The sequence below is a fragment of the Sorex fumeus genome, unplaced genomic scaffold (assembly GCF_029834395.1).
Source record: "Sorex fumeus unplaced genomic scaffold, SorFum_2.1 ptg000044l, whole genome shotgun sequence".
Lineage (NCBI taxonomy): Eukaryota > Metazoa > Chordata > Mammalia > Eulipotyphla > Soricidae > Sorex > Sorex fumeus.
The window spans coordinates 36,508,834-36,536,057 of record NW_026606101.1 but is presented as its reverse complement, the minus strand read 5'-3'; the positions used below and the strand labels follow the sequence as shown (position 1 = coordinate 36,536,057).

The 27,224-nt window shown below is 42.1% G+C and overlaps 1 protein-coding gene across 1 annotated transcript in view; it reads right to left on the bottom strand.

Annotated features, from left to right (window-relative positions):
• DSTN (destrin, actin depolymerizing factor) overlaps nucleotides 1–23,895 on the bottom strand; it is a 33,824-nt gene extending 9,929 nt beyond the window's left edge. Inside the window, exon 1 of the mRNA XM_056121442.1 lies at nucleotides 23,750–23,895. Coding sequence (XP_055977417.1) covers nucleotides 23,750–23,752 — 3 coding nt within the window. The 5' untranslated portion in view covers nucleotides 23,753–23,895. The remainder of the gene's footprint in view (nucleotides 1–23,749) is intronic.
• Between the last annotated feature and the right edge of the window lie 3,329 nt (nucleotides 23,896–27,224).

The following is a 27,224-nucleotide window of genomic DNA, read 5'->3' as shown; positions in this document are numbered from 1 at the left end:
ATTTGCAAGCTAGCTTTCTAAAGGAAAACTGGACTGAGAGACAGCACGGCTTTGAGGGACATATGCTTTGCATCTTCCTGACTCTGGCTCAATTCCCCAGTTTGCATGGTCCCCACAGCACCCCCAGTGTAATCCTGGAGGCCCCTGAGCATAGCCATGTGTGGCCTAGTGGCTCCCAAACACCACCAGGGTGAAGAAGTGGTTCCAGCACCACTCGGCCAGAGCAGTACCACATTCTCACGTCCGAGCACTGAGACATCTAGCTCAGGTGGCTGAGTGTCCCCAGAGGGAGACCCTGAGGTCCCCTGAGTACATACTGTATGAGAGCCCTACAAGTTAACAATAGAATAACCATGAATGGAATCTAAAAACTAAACAATGAAAAAATATTGATGCCAAAAATTAATATCAATTAGGTCAAAATTACATGTAAGATGAAAAGTTAATATACACACCAGGAAAAAAATGCTTGCAAATTACCAATAAAGAAGCTGTACCTGGAATACAATAAAAAAAAAACTATAACCTAATCATAAAGGACAAAATCCAATTTTAAATGAGACAAATAATTTAAATAGACATTTCTCCAAGGGAAACAGAGAAATGGCCACAGGCCTTTGGAAAAAAGTGCTCAGCAGTCACTGGGGGAAGTGCGTGTTCATCCCAAGACTGGAGCACAAAGGCGGTACAACACACCTGCCTTCCACGAGTGAGGTCAAGAGCCAATCTCCAGAGCTGTCACATGGGGAAGCAGGGTCCCCTGTGACCCTAGTGTTATGGCTCTGCATGTATGTGCCATCTCTACTGCACCACAACTAAATGTGTGCTGCATACTACAATTCAGAAAGCACCACAACCAACCACAATACATGAAATTACAAAACGGAGGGAGGGTGGAACCTGAATGAGATGCTCCTTTACACTCACCAGAAGAGCTACAGTAAGAGACAATAGTAACAAATGTTGGTGAAGTTGCCGTGAAACTGGTGATGAAGTTGTAAAACTCTACAGCTACTTCAAACAGCCTGGCAGTTCCTCAAGATATCAAATATGAAGTTATTATTCATATGCAGCAATGTTACTCCTTGCTTCAAACAAGAAATGATTTTAAAAATGTCTGTATAAAAACATATAAACCAAATGATGCCCTAGGTTAAGTCCCCAGCAATGCAAAAAATAGGATAAAATAAATACAAGAGTCAGAGAGAGCGCTCAATGGGCTCAGCACATGCTTTGCACGCATCTCTGAATGACATCCCCAGATGTCAAGAACAGCTTACCCTAAGCCCCACTGGGTGAGTTTCCTCGGGAAAAAAAGAAAAAGCAAAAATAAATAATCTATACATTAATTTTCACAGCTACATTATTTAGGAGTCAAGCAGTGCAAAGAACCCTAAAGTTTAATAACAAATATATTTACACATTTGAATATTCAGCCATAAAAAAATGAAGTTACAATATTAATGAATCTTGCAAAATGTTAAGCTAAGGGAAAGGCTATTATTGAATTACTCTTTTATTTTTTTAGTGGTTTTCAAAATGGGTAAATCCATAGACAAGAAGTAGGTTAGTAATTCCAGGTTCTACAGAGGGGAGAGGGAAAGTGGAGGCAGCAGTGGTTTAGAAGCAATGAAATGCTCTGGTATTGGAGAATGATTATAGACGAACAATCCTGTCAATATAAAGAAAACCACTGAATTGTACTTACGGTACATAAAAATTGTATGTAAATAAAGCTGTTACTTAAAACTGCATTTAATGAGTTTTCGGGGTTAAAACACACTAAGATTATAGCATTTACTTAATATTAAAGTAATTGCACCATTTAATTATCATATTAATTAAAAGAGCTTTATTCTGGCTTGGACGGATAGTAAAATGAACTGGAGTTTTATATGGGGGTAGAGGACTAGATTATATCCTGGGCATGCAATGGTTCTCTGAGCACTGCAGGAGTGACCCCTGAGCACCAAATATCCCCTGAACACCGCTGGATGTAACCCCAAAACAAAAGATCTCCAATGAAGAGATGTCACCTACTCTAATCCACATTCATTCAATCCCATTTTAGATAACCCACATTCTGTACATATATGAATACAACTCTTACATTAACAAAATGGTAGGTATAGAAAAGTGAACTAAAAAACTACCTTTAAAATGACACAATCCAAGATATAATTCAGTGATAGAGCACTTGACTTGCATATGTAAAGTCCAGGGTTCAATATCTGGCCCCACCAAAAATCAACCAACCAATAAAAACTTACACTGTCTTATCACTTTCCTGCTTTTAATAACCACTTTTCTTAAGCTCCCTTTAAGAATTATTTTTCTAATTTTTCTGCACTTCTGAGAAGAAAATGTCTGTATTTTCTTCATAATTTACCTATATTAGACAAATTAATATTCTCTGGGGTTCTTAGCAGAAATAAGATATTCAAAATAACAAAAGTTTAATAAAGAACTATTGAGACTCCAATTCCTATGTAACCCAGTAGCCCATAATGTTGATTTGTAAATCACTTGACCAACCAATAAATATTGGAATGTATCTGTAATTATGTAAGTGAAGTATCTCAAATAACACTCTTAAATTCTGATTTGGAAATGAATCATAAAATTAATCATGTGCCAATAAACGAAACCTGAAAGTAAGCATATTTTTCTATGATTATAATGAAACTAAAATGAATCCAAACCTAGCAGTAACATGCAGCTATCCTTTTGGGTTTTGGTTTGGGGGCCACACCTGACAGTGCTCAGGGCTTACTCCTAGCTCTGTATTCAAACATCAGTCCTGCTGGGGCTAAAATAACCATATGGGAGCTGGGGATTAAGCCCAGGCCAGCCACATGCGAGACAAGTGCCCTCTTTCACTCTGGCTCCTATGGAGGTATTTTAAAATATGCTCTTTAGCTGTCTTACACCTGTCCTGCATACCATCCCACAGATCAGCAGTTCTAACTAAGGTGGTAGACCAGTGGTTTTCAACCTTTCTATATTTGGGGAAAAGCACTGGTCAGGTTAAAGATCACTAGCTTGAATGCTTCAGTGAAGAGGAGTCTGTGCTACCTCTTCTATCAGAAATGAGATGTGTGGAGGTTTCTGATAGGGGGAGTACCTTGGGTATCTGTGCTTGAGGAAATGAATACCAAAGACTGTGAAAGAGAAACTGGCAGGACCTTGGAAGCAGGGGACCAATTACAAAGTATAAATATCCAAAAGAGAAGCTCTACAGCAGTGAAATTAAAGACAAAGACAGAGAAAGACAAAAATTAATCCACAGGCAGTTTAAGATACATAAAGGAGTAACAATGATGAATACCAGGATTCCTTGGATAAGTGACGGAAAAACTGTAAATGGGATGACAGCTACAATCTGACATAGCAAGTTTGAAGAATGTGTAAGGCAAAAAATTGAAGTATGGCTCTAACAGGAAGGTTGTGTCAATAGACATTTTGGAGTATAGTCAATACTTAATGTCAACATTAAGTAACAAAAGACAAATAAAAGGGAACTAGAAAGAGATTATTATAAAACTAGTAAGAAAAAGGAAGAAGCTTGCAAACAGAATCACTGAAGACCTCTGAGCATGCTGAGGGTCACTGAAGTCAGCAAAGGCAATAGTAGGTTTGTCAGAAACTGTAGCACTGTAGCACTGTCCTCCTGTTGTTCATCAATTTACTCGAGCAGGCCCAGTAACGTCTCCATTGTGAGACTTGGTACTGTGTTTGGCATATCAAATATGTCACAGGTAGCTTGCCAGGCTTTGCTGTGCGGGCGAGATACTCTCAGTAGCTTGCCGGGCTTTCTGAGAGGGGCGCAGGAATCAAACCTGGGTCGGCCGGGTTGGCCATCTGCAAGGCAAATGCCCTATCTGCTGTGCTATCGCTCCAGCCAGATACTGAAAATGTGAGTCCAAAGGAAGGATTCTGCATTCTTCTAGGAAATTTTATCCAAACCCAAGATTTCAACCATTTAATCTAAATGACTCAGACACTGTTCTGACTCTCATTTCTCTAAGCTCTTAGAGTTTACACTCAATTTCCTATCTGACATCTTCAAGTTGAATGTCTCAATAGGGTCTGCCCCAAATTAAATGCAAACTGCTGGTTCTCTTCTTGTATGTCTTCTCATTTGTCTCAGTATGTACCATGATCCTTGTTACTACATAAATCCCAAATCTAAGAGCCACCCTAAACAGCTCTTTGAATTATTTTAGCTTTCCTCAAAGTCACTGGTTTCTCTCTATCTTGATTGTCATTTTCTCAGCCCAAGCTACCACCACTGTCTGTTAATAAACTTCAATAGTTTTCTGAGTAGCAGTGTGTGTGGTGGGGGAAGGGGGTGGTCAAAATATGCTGCACTAAACTGTTTCTTCTTCCAGGGCACACTGAAAGGCTATATTCACCAGGGTTCCTGAAAGTTGAGCTGTGGTCACAATGCTGAGTTCTGTCCAGCAAAATGTAGGCATAGTGATATACACCCACCTATAGTCTTCACACTATAAAAGTGGCTTTAATGTTTATCTTTCTCTGTCAAGATGAACTTCGGTCATACTTCAAGATAAAAGACGGCTGCACAACTACACTGCACTCTGCATGATAGTTGAATCTTGACTGTGTTAAATCACTGGGATTTTTTTGTTTAACTTGTTACCTATAAGACTGCTTGAGCCCTCTGCTGATCCCTGCCACACTCCAATTCTCTACACCGCAGCAAATTTAAAACATGAAACACTAGAAACACTCCAATAGCTTTCCATTGATCTGCGGTGAAAGCAGGAACTATTGAACACACAGTACCGGCGTTATTAGTCTCTCTCCAGCATCCCTTTGCCCCACAGGCGCTCTGCAATCTCACTACCCTGGCCTTCCGACTTGCTTCCTCCACCTCAGAGCTCAGGCCCACACTGTACGCCACGCTTCCCCAGCACTTCCTGTGCTTCTTTGTCTAATTCACTCTACAGGTCTCAGATCAATTATCATTTTGTAAACAAGCTGTCTGGGTCAAAAGCCACGATTTCACAAGACCACGTGTCAATCTCTGCCGTAGCATTTACCAGTCTCAATGTTTTACCATTATTGACCAGTAGACAAGATGAAGACTTGCATATATGAAGTTTCAATACTTGCAAACATTCACTATTCTTTGATAAACTCCAACAGAAAGAAGCTTAAAGAAGGTAAACATTAGGGGCCAGAAAGATAGGACAGGGCTCTTCAGGCATATGCGGATGACTCCAGTAGATCTCTGGCACCACATGGTCCCTTGAACATACTAAGTGGCACCTGCTTTGCAAGCAGCCAAACCAGGTTCAATTTCTATCACATAAAGTAACCAGAGCACTGCCAAGAGTGATCCCTGAGTGCAAAGCCAGGAGTAAGCCCTGAGCAAAGCCAGGTTTGGCACACATACAAAAAAAAAAAACCCTGGTGTATAGTGAAGTGCAACTGTGTACCAACAGATGTGGGTGGCCCTGCTCCCTGCGCCCCCTCCCCCAAAATAGACCACTAGAGTGACTTGAGTGATTCCTGGCTCTATAAAGTCTAAGCAGTGCTACAACCTGAAACAGTATCCAGGATGGTCAAGAATCTCCAGCAGTGGCCCCAGGTCTCCTGAGCACTATCTGGAAGGGTTTCCTATCCCCACAGAGAAGTTAAAGATTAAACTGGGTGGAGGTGGTGGGGCAAGTTAAGTGGGGAGGATTCTACATGGAGACTGAAAGGATAAAAAGACAGGTAATGACAATGAGAATTTGGCAATACCATCTGAGATCAAAGGTGTCAATTGAGATCAAGACAGAGATTGGCATTAAGATATAAGTGCAAATATATTTATGATAATGTTTTGTGTATAATTCAGGCACAGTAAAAGACTAAAACAACAGCCAATTATAATAACATATGGTATGAAGTTCCATGAATGTGGTTGCACTATCAAGTTAGAGACATTATATATACTAACTTGAGTGCGGTAACTTTAAACTTCAAAAAGCGAAACCATGGCTGGGGAGGGAAGAGGAACTACAGTTAACATTATAACATTAAATTTTGCCTGTGAAAACAATTTTTAAAATCCAGGTAAAGTGCTATCAGATTCACCTGTAATGAATACACATGCTTATATTTGTCAAGCCTAAATTTAGTATAGTCTTTAAATAATACTGATAGGAAAAATTAAACAATTGGCCCCTGGATTCTTGATAGTGTTTTTTGCTTGTTTTATTTAGTTTAGGGGCTACTCTGGGCTCGGTGCAAAGGGGATCACATAGTGTGGGCACTGAACCTGGCTCTCCTGCATGCAAAGCACGTGCTTCAGGCCACCGTGCTGTCTTCCAGGCCTCTGACAGTGGTTTTTACTAATTAAAGCTGAAGGCAGGCAGGAAGATTGGAAAGCAGGGAATTCAGCTCTCCCCGCTGGCCAGGCACTCTCCCCAGGGAACTTCGGGTGCGTCGTCTGAACCAACTGCTTAACTCTCCTACCTGAGTCAGACTCCTAAAGTCAGAAAGCTGAAGGACAAGATCAGTGGGCTGCAAAGAAAGTAATACAATCCCCAAATAACTCGAGTAAATTGACATCTTGGCAGTCAAAAGATGATAACCAAAAGGCACCGGGATCATGAGTGCCACAGTTTCACCAAGCTTCTGGTTGCCACCCTGGGCAAGTCATTTAACTGAGTACCTAAAGGAAAGGGTTTCCTTCATCAGATACTGTGGTGAAAGAACTAGATCAGCTCTTTTAGGCTTTGCGGTTATACACAAGCACCTGGTTAAAAATGGAGATTTTAGTGGGCCAGAACAGTGGAATGGGTAGGGCATTTGCTTTACGTGTGGCTGAGGCAATTCGGATCCCTGGCATCCCACAAGGTCGTCTGAGCACCAGCAGGAATCATCACTGAGTGCAGAGCACTGCAGGGATAACCAACCTTCCTCACTGAACAATCGTAGACTTTACAGATTCTAACTCAGAACATCTACAGTGGAGTTGAAGATTCTGCAGTTCTCATCAAGTTCAAGTAAAAGTAAGCAAAAGTAAAGGCCCTCCCGTTGATCATCTATTTGCTCGAGCGGGCCCAGTAACGTCTCCATTGGAGACTTTGTTGTTACTGTGTCTGGCATATCGAATACTCTCGGTAGCTTGCTGGGCTCTCCGAGAGGGGCGGAGGAATCGAACTCGGGTCGGCCATGTTGGCTGCGTGCAAGGCAAACGCCGTACCCGCTGTGCTATCGCTCCAGCCCCAATGCTCATTAAAATTCAAAGATTCCAAGAAAAAAAATTAGAAGCCACAGAGATAGTACACAATGGGTAGGTGCTTACTTTGCATGTGACTAATTGGGGCTGGTCCTCAGCAGCACACATGGCCCCTTGAGTTGGACCCAGAGTAAATCCTGAGAGCACTGCTGGGTGTGACTCAATCTCTCTTCCTCTAGCCTACCCACACAAAATAACAAAAAGTTGGCTCACTGCTATTTTCTTTACTACAGTTTTGAGTTTTATTAAAAAAAAAAAAAGGCAGTAGTAATGAGTACTTTACAGAAAGAAATAGGCCCACCCAAAGTCATTTATTTTCTGTGCCACATTTCTCTGGTAGATTCTTTAGGAAGACTGTGCTTCAAATAAAATATTTAGAACTGGGGCTGGGTATATTTGGGTCAAGTGATGGGTAGAGCACATGAGCAAGCATGCAAGCTTGGCTTCCTGGTATGGCATGATAACCATCCCCAGCACCATACCCCAACACTGGGTTCAAGCACAGAATCTCCAGCCACGAGTACTGACTAACCTTCCTGGTCCACAGGCCAGGCTGAGCATCACTAGGAGCAGCCCCATGACCCCGCCCCCAGAACCACTCTCCCACAGCCACCTTGCCTACCAGCCCTGCGCTGCAAATTCCTGAACTAAATCTCGGAGGTACGCAAGCCAAGACACTGAAATTCATGAACAAACCGTTCTCCCAGCCAAAAACTCCAGGGTGCCCTGGGGAGCTAATGGGCCGAGTCCCCACCCTGCTAAAGCCCCAGCAGCCACACTCACACTCCACCGTACCACAACATGATCGGCCCAACTCTGTGGCTTCACCAAGAGTCTCTGCAGAAACACCAAACTATGAAGATTCCAGGTACCCTGATGTTAGGCTGAGAACTTGGGGGTCTTCTCAGAGAGCGGGGGGTGGCAGTCTTATTCCAACCTCCCATAGTTGCTGCTCACTCATCCTAAGCCCATTCCTACAGATCCCGAAGTTTCTGGACCCAATGGCTGTTCATTATTCCACAATAATAAAATTCCAGTAGGAGCACACCAAATTAGATGGGAAAGTAACACAGAAGTCAATTAATCTCAACAAAACCAGTAACACAGAAGGAAGAACTAGCAACAGTTTAGTAAATCCTCAGACAAGAACTTAACCTCGTGGTGACATATAACAAATTTTCAAAAATTTTCTTTAACCGAAGTTATTTCTGATAATTTCCTATACCATTTAGTTGCAACAAGCAATAAAAACAAATTATTGTGTGCCTGCTAATGGGACAGGCTTGGGGAGTGGTTGGTGTTGGGACGATTATTCAGGAAGTTGAGACTGGAATTGGAAGATCAAAAGCCCATGACAACTGTACGATGAACAACTTTGTAAACCATGGTGTTTAAATAAAGCATTAACTAATGGGGGTAAAAAAGAAAAAGAAACCCTGGAGCCAGAGAGTAAGTCAGTGCAAATGCCCAACCCAAGACTGACCCCCAAGCAAACTATACAGTCTCCTGAGCCAGGACTGACCCCCAGTATACCAGATAGTCTACTGAGCACAGCCAGGATTGATGCCTGAGTGAAGAGTCAGCAGCCAAGCACTGAGCACCGACAGGCATGGTCCAAAGATAAAAAAATAAAAGTAAAATAAGTAGCCAATTATGTTAAATATATTGAACCCTGATGATGGTTATAGATTCTGTATTAATTCTGGCAAATGTTATCACTGAGACATCTTAGTAAATTTTAAAAACATAAAAACAAACACTGTCCTCCCATTGTTCATCAAATTGCTCGAGTGGGCCCAATAATGTCTCCATTTGAGACTTGTTGTTACTGTGTTTGGAATATTGAATACGTCATGGGTAGCTTGCCAGGCGTTGCTGTGCGGGCGAGATACTCTCAGTAGCTTGCCGGGCTCTCCGAGAGTGGTGGAGGAATTGAACCCGGGTCGGCCGGGTCGGCTGCATGCAAAGCAAACACCCTACCACTGTGCTTTCACTCCAGTCCATAAAAACATAAAAACTGATAAAAATATTTGCTCTTCAGGTTTTTCACCTAATACAAATATCTCCATCAATCTCACCTTTCAGTGTCTCTTGAATGTTAGATTATAAAAATATTAACTACTTAACTGCTGAAAAACTTAACATATTTTGAAGACCAGAATTAAATACCATTTTACTTTAAATTTATGTTTCAGGGACTAGAAAGATAGTATAGGGGTTAGGACACAAGACTTGCTTGCACCCAGAAGACCCCTCACCACATGGCCTGCAGAACACAGAACCCTTGGGCTTTGTACTGAAGCACTCGCCTGGTAGGCAGAGAATCACCAGGTGTGACTCCTAGGCCCTCAGAGTACCAATTGGGATGTGCTCCACCCCAAAAAAGTTATATTCGGGGGCAAAGGATGTGGCTCAACAACTAAGCTCATGCCTAGCATGCATGAGATGTGGGTTTTATCACCAGCAATGCAAAAGAAAAAAGTTACATTGAACCACACAGTTTTAACATATAAAGACCATTAAAGGATATGCTGAACAGAGCACCAAAATTTGCTGTACTTGGCAAGGAAAAGCTTGAGAGCAAAAATAGACTGCTTATTACAACAAGAGCTTTGTGATTACCTTAAAAAGATATGTTCTCCACAATTCAATTTCTGAGTTGAACGACTAGTGACCACTAAAAAATAACAGTTGCTCTTGTGATGTTATACCATATTAAAATAGTTGTTTATAATTATATCACTTTGAAATAGGGAATATGACTCAGCAGAACACTTTTCTTGGGCTGTCCTGGGTTCAATTCCCAGCACCTCCAAAAAAAAATTACATCATTATGTTTTGTCCCACTTGGCCTAACAGCTTTCAATTTGCTCACAAAGTACAATTAATCTCAAACCTGTATGAAACCTGAAAATGACAGCACAATTTAAAACAAAAATACTAATGTAGCATAAAGATGGAAATCTTTAAACAGTCAAATTTTTCTAAATTTTTGCCAACAACTCAATCTAAAGCTAAATGTAGTAACTTGAGACAGATTTAAAAGCCAGATATAGTACATCAAAAAAAAATTACAACTTCAAATTTACAAACATCTAGCAGAAAATAGCCATTAGTTACTTTCTCAACTTTCTAACTCTGAAAAGATATAGTATTACTGCTAGTCCAAGAAAGTAGAGAATTTTAAAGCAGATTCATTAGTCTCCTTCATTTACACTAAGCCTTGCACAAGAGCCAAGGGAAACACATAAAAAAAAATGTGCCTTTATGGCCACCACTAACATGGCTTTGAGCAATAAAGCTGAGACAACTAATAAGTAAAAGGTATTCCAGGCATATTTCAAGAAAGAAATGTTAAGGGCCTCACATGTACCGTATGAAGATGGAAGTCTGACCTCTACTAGATTTAGAAAGCTTTGTTAACTTCTAATTTGCTAAAGGATTTTTATTTTCAATAACGAATGAACATTTCATTTATTATTGAATGTCCTATGCTTATCAGGTGGTTTTTTTCATATTCATAATTTTTATTATAACCTTTTAACTAATGCAAGACACATAAACGGAATCTATAATAGTTTCTAACATAAAGCCAATAGTTTCTTAGGATAAAACACACTGCTACAGTTTTACAGACCTATTTAGATTTTCCCCTTAAATTTTCAGGCTACTGCCCTATCAAAACTTCACTGAAGGTACCAAAGGGTCTTGGGTTGGCTTGTTGAGTTTTGGTTTGTTCATCTTCTGTGCCGTACCTAGCAGCACTCAGGAAACAATGCCAGAGATCCAGCCCAGAGCTCCTGCAGCAAAGTATGTGCTCCATCCAACCCTTGGCACCATTTCCCTGGGCCCTCTGGTTTCCTTTTTTTTTAAAAAAAAATTAATTAATTTGTACCCTTCCCTGTCCCTCTGCTGCTGTGGCAATGGCTGAGGGTTGCACACAGGCCGGATGGTGGGGCATGCATACCCCTGATGGTCTTGCTTGCTCACCAGCCTCAGTGCTCAGAGGCCTGACCCTTACCTGCAGTGCAGGCTCATGGTTGCGCTCCTGGAGGAGAAGTGCCCAGGCACACTCTGATTAGAGTCTAGAGAGTGTATGAGGGTGGGGTTTGGAGATGGGGGCTGCCCACATTTGTGCTGGCCCAGGCAGGTTCCACTCACTCCCAGCCATTGTTCCTGCACCTCTCTGGCTGCAGTGCTTAGATATTCAGTTGTGTTCTGGAGATCACACACACAGGTAAACGCAGGTCTCCAAGGTCGAGCCTTCCTGCTGAGCTGACTCTGGACCCCTACCTATAGTTTTTTGTTCTTTGTTTTGGGGCCACACCCTGTGGGACTCAGGGCTTACTCCTGGCTCTGTGCTCAGGGATCACTTCTGAGAACCATACAGGGTGCTGGGGATCAAACTTGGGTTGGCCATGTGCAAGGCAAGCGCCCTACCATATGTACTACCAGTTCGTATAAGTGAAGATTTTGTTAACCACAAAACATACTTAAGAACTTCATCAATGCATTCTAATTATCAGTGTCATCAATTTTTATTGAATCTTTATAGAGTAATACTATAGATATCGGAATACTATAGATATCGGACATTCAGAAATGTTAAAACAGTAATATCTCTACCTGTTCCCTGATGTCCAAAAATAAATTTTTTTAAACTAGTATTTGATAAATATATCTCTTCTTTATTCCCGTAAAAATTAAGTGGCTGAACACTAAAGACATTCAGTAGTGAAGAGAAAAATAGTACTCTTTAACTGTAAAATTCTGTTATTCCTCTTATTATTCCCCCAGGCATACTGCCTACTGCAATATTGCCATTCCACAGTGAAGAAAACTGTGCCTGTCTGGGGAGCAAATACATTTTGTCCTAAAATTTGACCCTCTTCGGTGCCTATCAGTCAAGCAAGGACACTGCAACTCCTTAATTCCATGATAAACTCAAAATATCTTGAGCAAGAGTCCAGTTTTATAGATTGCTTAAGGGTGTCTGCTCAAGGAGGCAAGAGGGAACTAAATTCAAGTTTATGGTTCTAATAGTCAAGAGCAGCACTTGAGAGCTTTCAAATCAGTGCCATCTGCTTGTGTCCTGAGGTCGCTTCACTCAGAGGGAGCACTACTCTGTAATTTGCTCAAAGTCAATAGAAAAAATATAGGCTATCAGTGATCCAGAAAATGTTCCAGTTTAACTCTGTCTTTCTGGTTCATTTGAAAAAAAACAGGGTGACTAAACAGTATGAAATTTAAAACCAATTTTCAATTATAGAAGTCTTTCATCCACCTCCTAACAAAGTACATAGAATGTCCTTGGAATAGCCTATGCACACCAACAGTAACTGCTAGTTCTGATGTTTAAAAAACATACAAAGCAATAGGGAAAAAAATTATTCACTAACCTAAACTCCATGAAAATACAACCCACTCCCAAAAGAGAGAAGAGACATCAAGCAGAAAAATTATCTTGACAACCAAAGTGGTTAGATTTAACAAAGTTCTCTCACTAAGAAGAAACTATCTTACTCAGATTTATGCAATTTCATAGACAATTCTCTAAAATTGAGTTTCCCGTTCCAACTAGAAGACTTGGCTCCCTCAGGTATCACCTCTAATCTAAGCTATGTGATCCTTTCATGTACTAATATTGTGACAATGTACAATTATTTCTATTATAGTGTTGTCTGTTGTAGGAGTTAACAATATATTAGTTTAGAATTCTCTCAATAAATTGCACTGCTTGAGTGCAAAACCATATCTTGTTTTAAATCATATTGTACCTAAGGACTATTATCAATTTTATTGGGTTTTAGAAAATTACAACCTCTTACAATTTCTATAAAATGTACTGTTGCTTTCAAGGTCCTCCCCCACCACCACCACCATTTTGGAGCGATAGCACAGCGGTAGGGCGTTTGCCTTACATGCGGCCAACATGGCTGACCCGAGTTCGATTCCTCCGCCCCTCTCGGAGAGCCCGGCAAGCTACCGAGAGTATTCGATATGCCAGACAGAGTAACAACAAAGTCTCCAATGGAGACGTTACTGGGCCGCTCGAGCAAATCGACGATCAACGGGAGGGCCTTTACCTTTAGGGCTGGAGCGATAGCACAGCGGGTAGGGCGTTTGCCTTGCACGCGGCCAACATGGCCGACCCGAGTTCGATTCCTCCGCCCCTCTCGGAGAGCCCGGCAAGCTACCGAGAGTATTCGATATGCCAGACACAGTAACAACAAAGTCTCCAATGGAGACGTTACTGGGCCCGCTCGAGCAAATCGATGATCAACGGGAGGGCCTTTACCTTTACTTTACTTTATAATTCTTTGCAAAAGATTCTAGCTCAACCTTCAGGGGCTTCGGGGTGGGGGTGGGGGGCAAAAGTAAATTATAAAAAGCTTTAAGTAATTTTCATTGACTCACTGTCAATGACTCATTGTGTATTTTTACCACCTCAACCCATTCCACCCACATACACTACAGCAACTATCAATCTATTCTCTCATCTATGAATTGAAGGGGAAATCTGTCTTCTTATGATCCTATTTATATGTAAGTGAAATCTACAGTATTTGTTTTCCTGTCTGGTGACCTCAAGTGTTGAATATCAACCCTGTGTTTTAGGCTTCACCAGTGAATTGCCTCTTTCTTCCTCCTAGAGAAGTTTAACATGCCCTTGCTAACATCCCTAATTTGGTTAAAGTCTATCTTCAACCTTTCCTTTGTGTTGGATATTAACCCTAACTACTTGAGGCTTCATCAGTGAATTGCCTCCTTTCTTCCTCCCAGAGAAGTTTAACATGCCCTTGCTTAGTTGAAGTTTATCTTTAACCTTTTCCTTGTATTTTACCTCTCATTGTCACAGTTCCCAAAGTCAGTCTTGATTATTTGTAAGCCAAAACTTTCTGGTAATTCTGAACTTGTATTTGTACTGCTTTGTATTTGAAGTGCTGTATATTTGTATCCACTTTTCTACTTCCCCTAAAGCCTTTTTATATTTTACTATAGAGCAATGTTCTTGGTTAAATACTGAAAGTCCATTAATGCTATGCTCCTATATTTGGGAGTTGATTGACTCTGGAAATATATCTGCTCCTGGGCATAATTACTTGGTCATAATTACTTGACTCAGGCTCCAATTGCTGTAGTTCCTAACACCCCAAAAGGGAGGTCCCGCTGTGGGACTAGGATGGACCCGGGGCAAGTGGCAAAGCTACCCGGCATAAAAATGAGACATTCTAGAAAGCATAAATGCATAGTCTTGATGCAAACTGCTACAAAGACAGGACCTCCACGGGAAGGATGAGATGAACTGGCCTGAGGACTTAGCCTGGGATTTACAGTAAAAGCCTTACTTGCTCTCAGCCCAGAGAACTAAGTGTTGGGATCTTTGTCTCTTACTGTGTTTATCCAAACTGCAAACTAGAAGGAAAGATAAAAGCAACGTAGATGTCCCTGGGAGACAGAGTGTCTTCTTGAATCTCCCCAAGAGAATTTCCTCTGCCAAATGTTTATCTCTGTAAATGACCACCTGTCCTTACCTCAACCTCCCTCAGGTGTTCTTTAAGTCTGCTAACAACTCTGCATTAGACGGGCCATTTTCACCATCAGACTGTGGTCCCCAGCCTCCCTGTCTCCCCATGTCTATATCTCTCTCTGTTGGGGATCCCTGGGGAGGTGGGGAGGCGGGGAGGCAGCTCAAGGCCACCAAATGCACAGGCACAGGCATGTTGCAGCAGCAGCCCCTACGGATTACTTTGTGAACTTACACTCAAGGTTGATCTATCTTTCAAAACCAGGAAAGTTTCCTTCTTTTTATGAGTAACAGTCTGATGTATATAATCATGTGTCTTTTAAACATTGGGATACTAAGAAATGCATCACTGGGTGATCAATAACCTTTTTAAAAAGACATTTATTCTTGCAGTTGAAAAATTATGATGGGCATTATATACTAAGATGACTATATTAGTAATTCTATCCAAGGTATTAAGAGTGACCACTGTGGGCTCAGGAACCGGTTCAAAGGTTGGAGAGTGTGTACTCTGCATGTAGAAAGTCTGGATTCAATTCCTGGTATCACGTGCCTCCTGAGCTTTGTTGGGCATGACAGAAAAAAAAAAAAAAAGAACCAGTTTCAAGGATTATCAATACTAGAAAAAATTTAAAAACAATATTCTGCCTCCTGTCTCATTCTTCACTAAGAAACAAAGAATACAATTCTTAACTGGAAAGTCCAGTATTAAGCAATCAAAAGGAACAAATTGTTGATTCACAAATGCATATGCTATATATATCGCACTGCATGTACATACACACATATAAAATTTGACTCACTGTATTTGAAGGACTATATTTTGGAAAAATTTGCAAATTCAGACAGAGATGTACACAGAATATAAGTTTATTACAGTAATGGATTTAAATTTAACAGGAAGTGATCTCACAATATCATAGCTATTCATATATGACATCATTAAAGAAATTGGCCATTTTTACAGTTATATTTAATAAATTGTAAAACCCTCCCACTTGCTGGAGTGATAGCACAGCAGGTAGGGCATTTGCCTTGCATGTGGCCAACCCGGGTTCAATTCCCAGCATCCCATATGGTCCTCTGAGCACCGCCAGGGGTAATTCCTGAGTGTGGAGCCAGGAGTAACCCCTGAGCATTGCTGGGTGTGACCCAAAAATAAAAAAAATTTTTAAAAAACCCTCCCACTTACTGTACAAGTTCAGCAGGCTTTAGTATATTCATAAAGTTGTACATCTATTCCACAATCTAATATGTTGAAGATCTCAATTTTTGAGATCTCTAAGATCTCAAAAATAACCCCCATACTCATCAGTGACACTGCTCTTTTCCACTCTCGCTGCCCGTTTCTGTCTTTACTAATCTGTCTATCCTGGGATTTTAAATAGGGAAAATTACAAAATAGTCGTTTTTGATTGACTTTTTCTACATAGTCTATTTTTAAGGCTCACCATATTGTATTAGTATTTTCTTTTTGTTGCTAAATAATCATTAAATAGATTTACTACATTTTATCTGGACATTCATCAGTTGATGGACATTTGTGTTGTTTCTTTCTACTTTGGGATGATTAAGAATAAGGCTGCTCTGAGCATTCATTCACGAGTTTTTAAGTGGAAATATTTTCATTTCACTTGATTGTAAAACATAAGTGAAACCACAGCCACATGGTAACTTCGAAATTTAACTCCTTAAGGAACAATCAAACTGGTTTCCAAAGTGGTTGTTTCACTTAACATTCATACATTCAACAATGTATAGAAAGATCCAATTTCTCTACACTTTGTCATCATTTCTTATTGCTGGCTTTCTGTTTCATGATAGTCATCCAGTGAGTCTGAAAATATTTTACTGAGATTCTGATTTGCATTTTCCTACTAATAAGCATTTTTCACATGCTTATTAATCTTTTATATATCTTCTTGAGAAATGTCAATTCAAAGTTTTTGCCAATATGATTGGGTTGTCTTTTTATTACAGCCTTAGAGAGTACTTTGTATCCTCTGGATACAAGTTCTTAGCTAAACATACAACTGGGAAATACTGGCTGTACTCACTTTCTTGCTGATGTTTTTTGATGCAAAAACAAATAAATATTTAAGTTCTAACAAAGTACAATTCATTTGCTTTTTTCTTTGACCCCTGTGCCTACAGTGGTGTTCCCTAAATTTTATACAAGCAATGTTTAGTCCAAGTTCACAGAGAGTAGACTTCTTTGCTTCTATAAATTTTGTAACTTCAACCCTTACATTCAGATCATGATCCATTTGGGTCTAAATTTATGTGTAGAAGGGCTGGAGCAATAGCACAGTGGTAGGGCGTTTGCCTTGCACCAGGCTGGACTGGCCAAGTCGGGTTCAATTCTTCCGCCCCTCTCGGAAATCCCGGCAAGCTACCGAGAGTATCTTGCCCATATGGCAAAGCCTGCAAAGCTCCCCATGATGTATTCAATATGCCAAACACAGTAACAACAAATCTCACAATGGAGACGTTACTGGGCCCGCTCGAGCAAACTGATGAACAACGGGAGGACAGTGCTACACTGTAGAAGAAGGAATCAAAACAAACTATTCTGCACACAGATATTCGATTGTTCCAGGAGTATTCGTTAAAGACACTATTTTCCCCTCATCCAGTTAACTTGACATACTGGGATATGAAACTGAAAGAGAGACTGTATGTATAATCAGTCATACATACAGTCAGACTCAGCCCATGCTCTTAACCACTTCCCAGTACCATCTAGCAGAAAGGATAACAATTGCCTTCTCTTTCTCCCTTTGCTGTTGCGATGACTGAGCATTGCACACTTTCATTTTAGTGCTCACACAATTAGCTACAGTGTGCCACAGATTGCAAATTTTGTTGTGACATGAAGGACCCTAAGGGGTACTGGAGCAACCAAGCCTAAAGAGCACTAAGTTATATGCCAACACCATCCCCTTCCTGGCCCGCCCCTCCCAATGCCTCAGCTCTGTCTCATATTTAAGGAAGAAAATAAACTGGCATTTATGGAGAGGAAGATTTTATTTATTCATTTATTCATTTTTAGCCACACCTGATGGTGCTCAGGGATTACTCCTGGTTCAGTGTTCAGGGATCACTCCTCGCAGGATTTGGAGGACATAAGATATCATGCACTGAAATAGGGTCAGCCACCTTTAGACAAGCACGTTAACCACCGTACTATCCCTCCAGCTCCTGAATAGCAGATTTTAAAGGCACTACTCTAATACCTAATCAATCTAAAAATATTTTCACCATAAGATCCAAATTAAATTATAATGTGGTATATATAGATGGGAGGTACCATTCAACTCACATGGTACTTAGTATTCAATTTCCATGATATCAAAAGGGTATATGTGAATAGGAAGTATAAACATTAAAATACTCCACTCCCATGGGCTCTTGTTCTTTTTTCTTTAATAAGATTCATTCATTCATGCTCATTTAGCAACATCTTTTACAGGCCTATAGGAAAGATATCTTGCTATTAAAATATATAAATCCCATCTTAAGGAATTTCAACTATCAAGACTGACAAGACAACTTATTATGTTCCCCCAAAATAATTCCTACTTTATCTTAGTGTTGCTAAGATAAAGTCTGTTTCTTAGACATGCAGGTAAGCAGAAATTAAGAGTATACTGTTACCCTTCTAACTTCCCTATACAAATTAAATAGGTCAATTCACAAAATCTGAAGACAATCCATTAAGGAGACCACAAACCACATGTGGTTTACTGCATCAATTAAATGTGACCAGTATGAGTAGAACTGTATTTCAACTTTAATTCATTTAAATTACTTAAAATTTCAAAACTGGCTATCAATTCCACTATTGGAAAGTTTCTATGTCTGAAGTAACTTTAGTATGCCTCTTTTTCTACTGTAAATTTTATATCTATTAAATATTTTCAATGCTTTTTCACTTAGTATCTGAATTGAGATGTGTTGATTTGGCATAAAAACTAATGTACAGAAACCCTACTTAAATAAGATCAGGAGGGTAGTAGAGTTTCTAAACGTTCACAGTCACAAACTACAAAATCCAACATGTCTTATATTTTCAAAAGACACACTTCTCTACACCACTAAAAATTAGAAGAACATGCCCTTCACCCAGCACCACCTCCTGAGCATTATATAAAGTGGTGCTGGTGGTTGTTCTAGGAAATGCCTGTTTGAGAAATATATACTGAATTTCAAGCAATTTACATAAAAAACAATGTAAAATATCTCATTATTATATTTGAATACACGTGATATAGATCATGTGTAATGAGTTAAATTTCACTTTTTTTTATGTTTTCCATAGGGCTCCAAGAAATTTAAAAGGACATATGAGACTCATTTTATTTCTGTTCAACAATTGAGGGGCTACAAGAAATGTAAAAGTATATACACAACTCACGTTTTATTTCTCTTCAACAACTTGGGGCCATTAAGAAATTTAAAAGTATAAATGTAACTCACATTTTATTTCTATTCAACAGCACTGATCTAAATATTACAACATTCTTAAAAAAGGGCTTTGCGGAGGTCTAGGATAGCCCAGTGGTCAAAGCTCCCTTGCAGCCTGAGGCTGAGTTCAATTCCCAGCACGACCCCATAAGCACAGGTCACCATGCCAGCAGCACAATAAAGTGTGCAATCTCTGGGATAACAGTCAAGTATTTGCAAGTGTCACGACAAAGTATGCGACCACTGATGAGCACAACTAGACAGTGTGTGAACACTACAGTCAGGTGTGCAAGCCCAGGCAGCACCTAAGCAAACACAATAAGCAAATAAGCAATCCCCAGCAATGGGTGCAACCAAAATGTTCAAGAGAATTAGAAACAGGTGCAGTCCCCTGACCTCAAGTGTGTGAGCCCTTGCAAACATCATCCCCAAGAGTCACAACAACAAAATGGGAGGAAGGTGGGGGATAAAACAATAATTCTTTAAACTTTAAGGATATAAGAATTCCTAAGGTTTAGAACTTCAATAATTTACTTAAAACCTTGCTATCTAGGGGCCTGGGAGACTGCATAAAGGGCATGCATGCCGGAACCCTGGGGACTGTCCACCAGAAGTAAGTTCACTCCTTATCAAGTTGGAAGAGTCTCACTTGTATCTCCCAATGCTTTAGTTTTAGCTCTGACATACCACCACTGTGAAAAAGATTCTCAAAATTTGGTATAGAGATGAAGTTGCAAGAAACTTTGAGTCAGTCATAAAAACGAAACAAGTCCTTCCCCTTCAACTCTTAAAAAGCCTGTGGCTTCCAGTCCCTCCCTGGGACAATGTCAGCTTCACCAAATGTGTTTGGATGTAAGAGTGTAAGCAGCACAGATAGAGAATGGAGGACCAAATAAAGGGTGTTGGGAGGATCGTCCCAGGATGGGAGATGCATGCTGAGAGTAGACTCTAGACTGAACATGATTGCTACTCAATGCTTCTTTTGCAAAACACAGCACCCAAAAGGAGAGAGAGAACAAGGGGGAATGCCCTGCCACAGAGGCAGGGTGGAATGGGGGGGACGGGGGTGGGTGGGAGGGATACTGGGATCAGTGGTGGTGGAGAATGGGCACTGGTGGAGGGATGGGTATTCGATCATTGTATAACTGAAACCCAAGCACAAAAATTTGTAAATCTACAACTGTACCTCGTGGTGTTTCACTAATAAAAATCTAAAAAAAAAAAGTGTAAGCTGCAACAAACAAATGGAAAGATACTCAACTCACAACTAATCAGAGAAATTGATGTACAATAAATGTCAAAGTATTTCACACCTATCACACGCTTGTAAAGGTTTCAAATCTCATAATATCATGTGGTGAGAAGAAATGGACAAAACCCTCATAATTATAGCTGATGAAATGCAAACTAGATGAGCACTAGTAGAGTAAAAAGTAGATATGCATGCAACCTACACTTTGCTTCTTGATATATAGCAAGGAGACAATCACTGAGGCTAGAAAAGTAATATGTAGCAACACATAAAACAGACACTATCAGTTGAAAAGCAGCTTACATTTGTTAAAAGTTAAAAGGCCTAAAGCTTGGGCAAATATGCAAATGCCTCACAACAAAGGATAAACTTAAGCGGCATTTGCCATGCACACGGACAACCCAGGTTCGATCCCTGGCATCCCATATGGTCTCCAGAGCACCATCAGGAGTAATTTCTGAGTACAGAGCCAGGAGTAAGCCATGAGCATCACTGGGTGTGACCCAAAAAGCCAAAACAAAAAACAAACATTATTAAACCTGATCAAATAGAAACTATTCATCACTGAAAGAACCAAATATAGCTAAACCAAAAACCATTTACCCACCAGATAACACACACCAATTTAAGCTGCAAAAACGATTAAAAGATAAACAGATGTATAGATCAAAGTATGAAGAGCATGAATTAGCTAATAACATGTAACTATGCTGTAACTATACTGAACTGTACCCAAGCCATGCCCCCCTTAATAGCAGTGCCAACGCTTCAGAAGAGCTAACCCGAGAAACTTGACCGCAGGCTAGTAATCTGTGTATGAGGAAACTACACACACAGTACACATACCAAAGTTTTGTTTCGAGTGTGTAGATGTGATCCTATCTGGGGTAGACTATCTGGGGGAGGGGGTGGAAACAGAAAATGAACGGTAGGGAGCACTGTAAAGTGAGACTTTGAAAGCATGAAATCTTAAAGTGCCCAGGGTAATCTCTTGAGTTGGTTTCAAATTGCTTTTTCCCAAGTGCTTCTAGAACATACTTGGTGAGAACAAGGAAGTGATTTTCTAATGTTGAACCCAACAGCAGTTAAAATTTAATCTTTGAAAAAAGAACAAAACTTACAAACTTGGAACTAAGCACTCCACGCAGTTTTAAATACAAAGGAAAAGTACTAAAATCTGGGATGATAATAAAGGAAGTCTCCATTTTCATGTTATTTTCTGTAGCTGATCTGAACAGAGATGCTCTCTGTTCATAAGGTTAAATACAAGAGTAACCTCTAAAAATATCAATAAGTATTCTGAGCTCTCCTTGCAAACACCCATACAGAAATAGCCTGTAAGGTCATCGTGGTCTCCCTAAAACATACCTGTCTGATACTTGGAACCTGCCCATTGTGAATACTTCTGATTTGTTTTTTTGCCCTAATAAACTGATTTCATCCTTCATTATATGTGAATGCACACAAATATGTATTAAGCTTTAAAGTGTTTATCTTCAGCATTTAACCAAAGTTGAAATGCTTGATACTATTTTCAGGCATAAAATAGTTTTCATTATACTCAAAATATGTGAAGAATAAAGAAAGGAGAAAAACAAAGAAAAACCTTCAAAACAGAAAGCCCTGAGGCATGGGAATAGACCCACTACATCTGAGAGGGTGCCCTTATATATAAAAACTCAAGAACCCTTCAATTAAGTCTTTTAGTATCAAATTATATATACATTTACAATCTTTTTGTTTTGTTTTGTTGCTGTTTGGTTTTGGAGCACACCTAGTGATGCTTTGGGGTTATTCCTGGCTCTAGACTCAGGAATCACTCCTGTGCATGCTCAGGGGTCATATGGGATGCCCAGGAAATATCTGGGATGCCAGAGATCAAATCTGGGTCCCTGGTGTGCAAGGCAAGCGCCTTAGCCGCTGTACTGTCTCTCCAGACCTTTATCTTGTTATTCTAACTCATCAAAGAAGTAGAACAAGACTTCTGCCTAAGGGAGGATATGGTGTCCTCTGCTCATTCATTTTTATTTATTCATACATTTAGTCAACATTGATTACTTATTATGTACCCAGGACTCAGCTAAAAAATAGAACACAAACACGAATTTATGGTCCTTCTATTAAGTACTTCAAGTCAAGTGAGAAAGTGTCAAAATAAAATGTCTGACATGTATTGAGCTCATAATCTTTAAAGATTGTAAGAGGTCTTACGATGCTGATCTTGAACGGAAGAAACTGAACAGTATTATGTTCCCATCTTCAATCGTCAACAAACTAATTAACCTCTCTCTTCACTAATGAGCCAGTCTGCGTGGTTATGAAACTGCGATACCTCCAGAAAACATTCTGTATGAATATAAACGGATAAGCATTGCTTCCAGGCAGACAGATGCAACAACAGTGCAATATTTCTAGCAAAGTCTGGTATGTCTTTGCCTGCAAATCGTTGACCAAAAATGGCAATCGTGTGTGCCGACTAAAGAAACTGACAAAATGTTCTACTCACTCTACTGCGTAGGAAAGCTGTTTTATAGAAAACTTGAGAGTGACAACACAGAAGGGGAAATGCCTAAATTAAGCAAAATGCCTATCACCTAGAATACACTGAGCCTGTTTACGCTTAGGGACTTGAACGTTTCAACCGGCTTTAAAAGATGTGTGTGGGGAGGGAGGGCGGGGAATAGCGTTTTCATTTGTATTAGGATCATGCCCCCACCCCGCACACCACGGACGTCAGGGTCCTACAGTTTGCGGACCAAAGAGCATTTCTAAGGCAGTGTCCCTTTTAACCCTCGCTCGGGAAGGCGGGGGTTAAAAGGGACACTGCCAAGCTCGAGAAGCATGAGGAGAGTGCAGCTGGAAGCTGATTGCCAGATACGACAAACAAAGCGACGGCGAGGCCACCCGTCCTGAACCGTGCCAGGGTCAGCTCCCCCAGGATCATTCCGCCCGTCGGGCTGTGCCATCAGGCCCCGTTTCCCCTGCTCGGACTCGCGCGAGTCGCCGGTCGCGGGGGCCAGGGCTGGCTGGGGGACCCGGCCAGGCCCACGCCCCCACCTCCATCCCCGGCGCACCCGCACCGCTTTCCCCGCGGGCGCGGGGGGTCCCGGGCCGGAGAGGAAGGAGCCGTCCCCCCACCTCCCGGGGACGCCGGGGGTCGCCGCGCCCGAGCCCCTGCCCGGTCCGTGCACCGCGAGGAGCCCGCGCCCTCCCGCCCTCCGCCCCCTGCCCGCGCCCCTCTCACCATCTCGGCCGCGGCGGTGGCAGGGGCGCGGAGCGAGGCCGGTCGGGGCCGAGCGTGCGGAGCGGCGTCCTGGGCTGCGGCCGGGCGGGACAGAGATGGGCGCGCGGCTCGGGCCGGGGCGGGCGCGGACCGACGCGCCACGTCACGGGCCGCCCGCCGTTGCCGCGCAACCGGCCGGCCTGGCCCCGCCCGCTGCGGGCCGCCCTCCGACGCCGGGCAGGCGCGGGCCAGGAGTCTTCCGCGCTCCGCGGGCTGCTGGACCCTCAGCGGCCCGCGGCACCCTCCCAGCTCGCGACCAGAGCCCGAACTAGAGGCAGCAAAAAAAGAAAACAAGAATAAAGAAAATGGGCACTGGTGGAGGGATGGGTATCTGATCATTGTATAATTGAAACCAAAGCACAAAAAATTGTAAATCTACAACTTTAAAAAAAAATAAAATAAAATAAAGGGGGAAAAAAAAAAAAAAAAAAGAATAAAGGGGCAAGGGGCTGGGGGGGGGGGCTCTAATTCCTCCGCCCCGCCCACGGCGCCGCTCTTGTCCTTATAAGGACAGACCACCTGGCCAGGTGGGAGCCGCTCGGGGCGGGGCCTGGGGGCGGGGCCTGAGGGGCGGGGCCTGAGGGGCGGGGCCTGGGGCCGAGCCGCGGAGACCCGGGGCTGGCGGGGAGCGGGCGCGGGCCCCGCCGCCAAGCATCCCCGCAGGTTTTACCTACTTTGGTGCGATTCCCGCCACCGTCCCCTGATTGGCCCACGCCGGCCACGTCGAGCCCTCGCGTGAGGGGAAAAATCTGCGCATTTTCCCCCCCTGCCCGAGACGGCTGTGGCCGCTCGGGGCCCGTCTCTGAGTCACCGCTAATTTCGGGTCTGGAATAAACAGGGAGTGATGTATTTATCCTGGGGACCGGTCGCGCCCGCGCAGGGGTGTGTCTGGGAAGCGGCGGAGCGGTCGTGGACGCCGGCGCCAGCCTCGCGCGGGCTCGGGGGTGGTCGGGTTTTGCTGTTTTTTAACTGGGGATCTTGTTTCTTTCAATGGGCTGTTGCGTCAGAGTTTTCAGAGGAAGTTTTCAGACGGCCCGAAGGGGTCCCGACATTTTTTTCCTAAGGGTGTTTTTGTGGCAATAAAAGGGAATAAAGAATATTACAGAATAAAGAGTAGCTCGAGCGGGCTCAGACAGCGTTATTTCGTGTTTTGCTTAATAACCGGCTTCCGAGGACACCACAGCCTCCATACCAGAGCTATTTTAATTCTGTAAATGTGAGGCTGATGCACAAGATGGTCAGTGTGTTCTTTGGGTTTTTTTTTCTGGCCACTACATAAAATCTAGGTTGTATATAGCTTTTGTTCTGCCCACGGAACATGGAAACTCATCTCTCATTACCCTCCTGTTCTTTTCTGTTTAACACGAGCACACATGTCTCAAACTTTTGGCAGACTCGGAGAGAGGTTCTCAACTTTAAAGTCAATTTAGAATTGAGATTTGTTGCTCCACTTCCAGAGTTTTGGCCTGATGTATCTGGGTCAAGACCAGAGAATTTGCATGTCTACCAATCTGGTAATTCTTTTGCGTGGTTGGGTTCAGGACTGTATCCAAGTGCATCTGGAACCTTTTGTGTCTGCCTAGAACTCAACCCTTCACCTTTAAGTCCTCAAAGACTTGATTCTTGTCCAAAGTTGAATCTTGTAAATCATGTACATTTAAGGACACAAGACAGCCTTACTCCAGTCAATCTCCTGCATTTCATGCTCCACCCTGCCACCAATGATGTCCAAACAAAGCTCTGATCCTGTCACTTACCTGCTTGAAATTTTCTGTGACTTCTTTGTTATAAGCGAATGTGGCCATCTTCTTGGGCTTAAGCCTGCCTTCTGTGGCCTATATCTGCCCAATTTCCTTGCAGACTCTAAATCTCTTTCCACACCCCTTCTTCTGCCTTCAGATTGCTATAATCATCAGCCTAGAAATATTCCTATTACCTGATGACTTTGGAACACTTCCAGAAGGATACAGAATGTTCCTCCTATAATCCTGCAGTTAATCATTTCTCATTCTAATAAATTTCCAGATTATCAGAAGAGCTTGTAAAAACTTAGATATTAGGAGTAGGGTCTCAGGTGCTCCAACAAGATTTGGGTGGTGCTGTTTCTCCACACCCAGAGCTTTTGTGGGTTTTGTTTACTGTTAATGTAATTGTAGTTGTTTCCACACACTATCACCACCCCCAGGTTAGACTGGGGTCCTTGAGAACAAGGGGTGTTTAAGGTGTATCTAATGCAGAATGGTGTACCCCCTGAGACATAATATGTGTTTAATACGTATTTTTTCAGCAAGTAAACCATTATCTGTGGATGTTTTAGAGTTCATCAGTCTTCCATATGACTTTATTGTAATCTCAGATTAGCTCTGTTTTCTTAAGGTCTCATTGAACATGCCTTTACACATAATTTTCCGAGGTATTTTTCATTCCTCCTCATCCCACAGAGGAAAGGTTCTTATAGAAGTTCTCTCCTTAAACACAAGGGTATTTGCTTTCTCATCTAGAAAACATTTTGCATATCTAGTCTGTCAGTGTTAGCGCGAAAGTGGATTGTCCTGTGCTGGTGGGTTCTTGAGAATTGTATGAAAGATTTACATATAAAACTCAGAAAATTAAAACAGTTTATTGTACAGTTAAAGTAGATGGGTCTGGGTCCCTCCCCAGAGGTCCAGGCCTCTACCCATGAACAAAATCATTGGCCCTGTACCTGATGTTGCCCCATCCCACAAATCACCTCCCTGTTTTGTCCCACACAGTCTGCTCGCTTCCCATGAACAACAGCCAGGTGCCATCTTTGCATCACTCTCTACCTCATGTACGCTTTCCTCTGGCACAGTGGCAGACACTTGAGGGAGAGTCTCCTGCTCTGTACCTACCACTGGGCCTCCCAGCTGCACCCCAGCAGTTCCAGTAAACCTGTCCCGGCTTTCCTAGGCCCCAGCCAGGGCCGCAGGCTCATGTATCTCTACCTGACTGGACACCCAAGCCCCGTCTGAATCTGAGCTTTCAGATGTCTGAACCCTACTTATGTCTGGCCTGCCTGTCCTCCTCAGCCATCTGTCTGGGCGGGGAAAGCCTACTTGATCCTGCAATTGGAGAGGCGCGTGTCCAGGAAGAGGAGTCCAGAGACCACGAGGTGAGGCTGAGGGCTCCTTACATCTGCTGCCATATCCCACCCCCAGCCATTCCATTATGTGTTCTGATTGGCTACCTGTTCTATGTGTGAGATTTAAAGTGACTGACTAAATTCACCTGGTATTCCACCCTTCCAGTACCATTGTATCATAAAAATATAGGCACTTTTATTTAAAGCTATAAATATGGTCGCAGACTCTATGCCAGGCTGTTTTCACTAGGGGGCGCCCCAGAGAGGGGTAGGTAAGAGCCCTCCCTGCCCCAAGGGACCCAGCCCTGGCAGCCAACCTCCACTACCCAACCG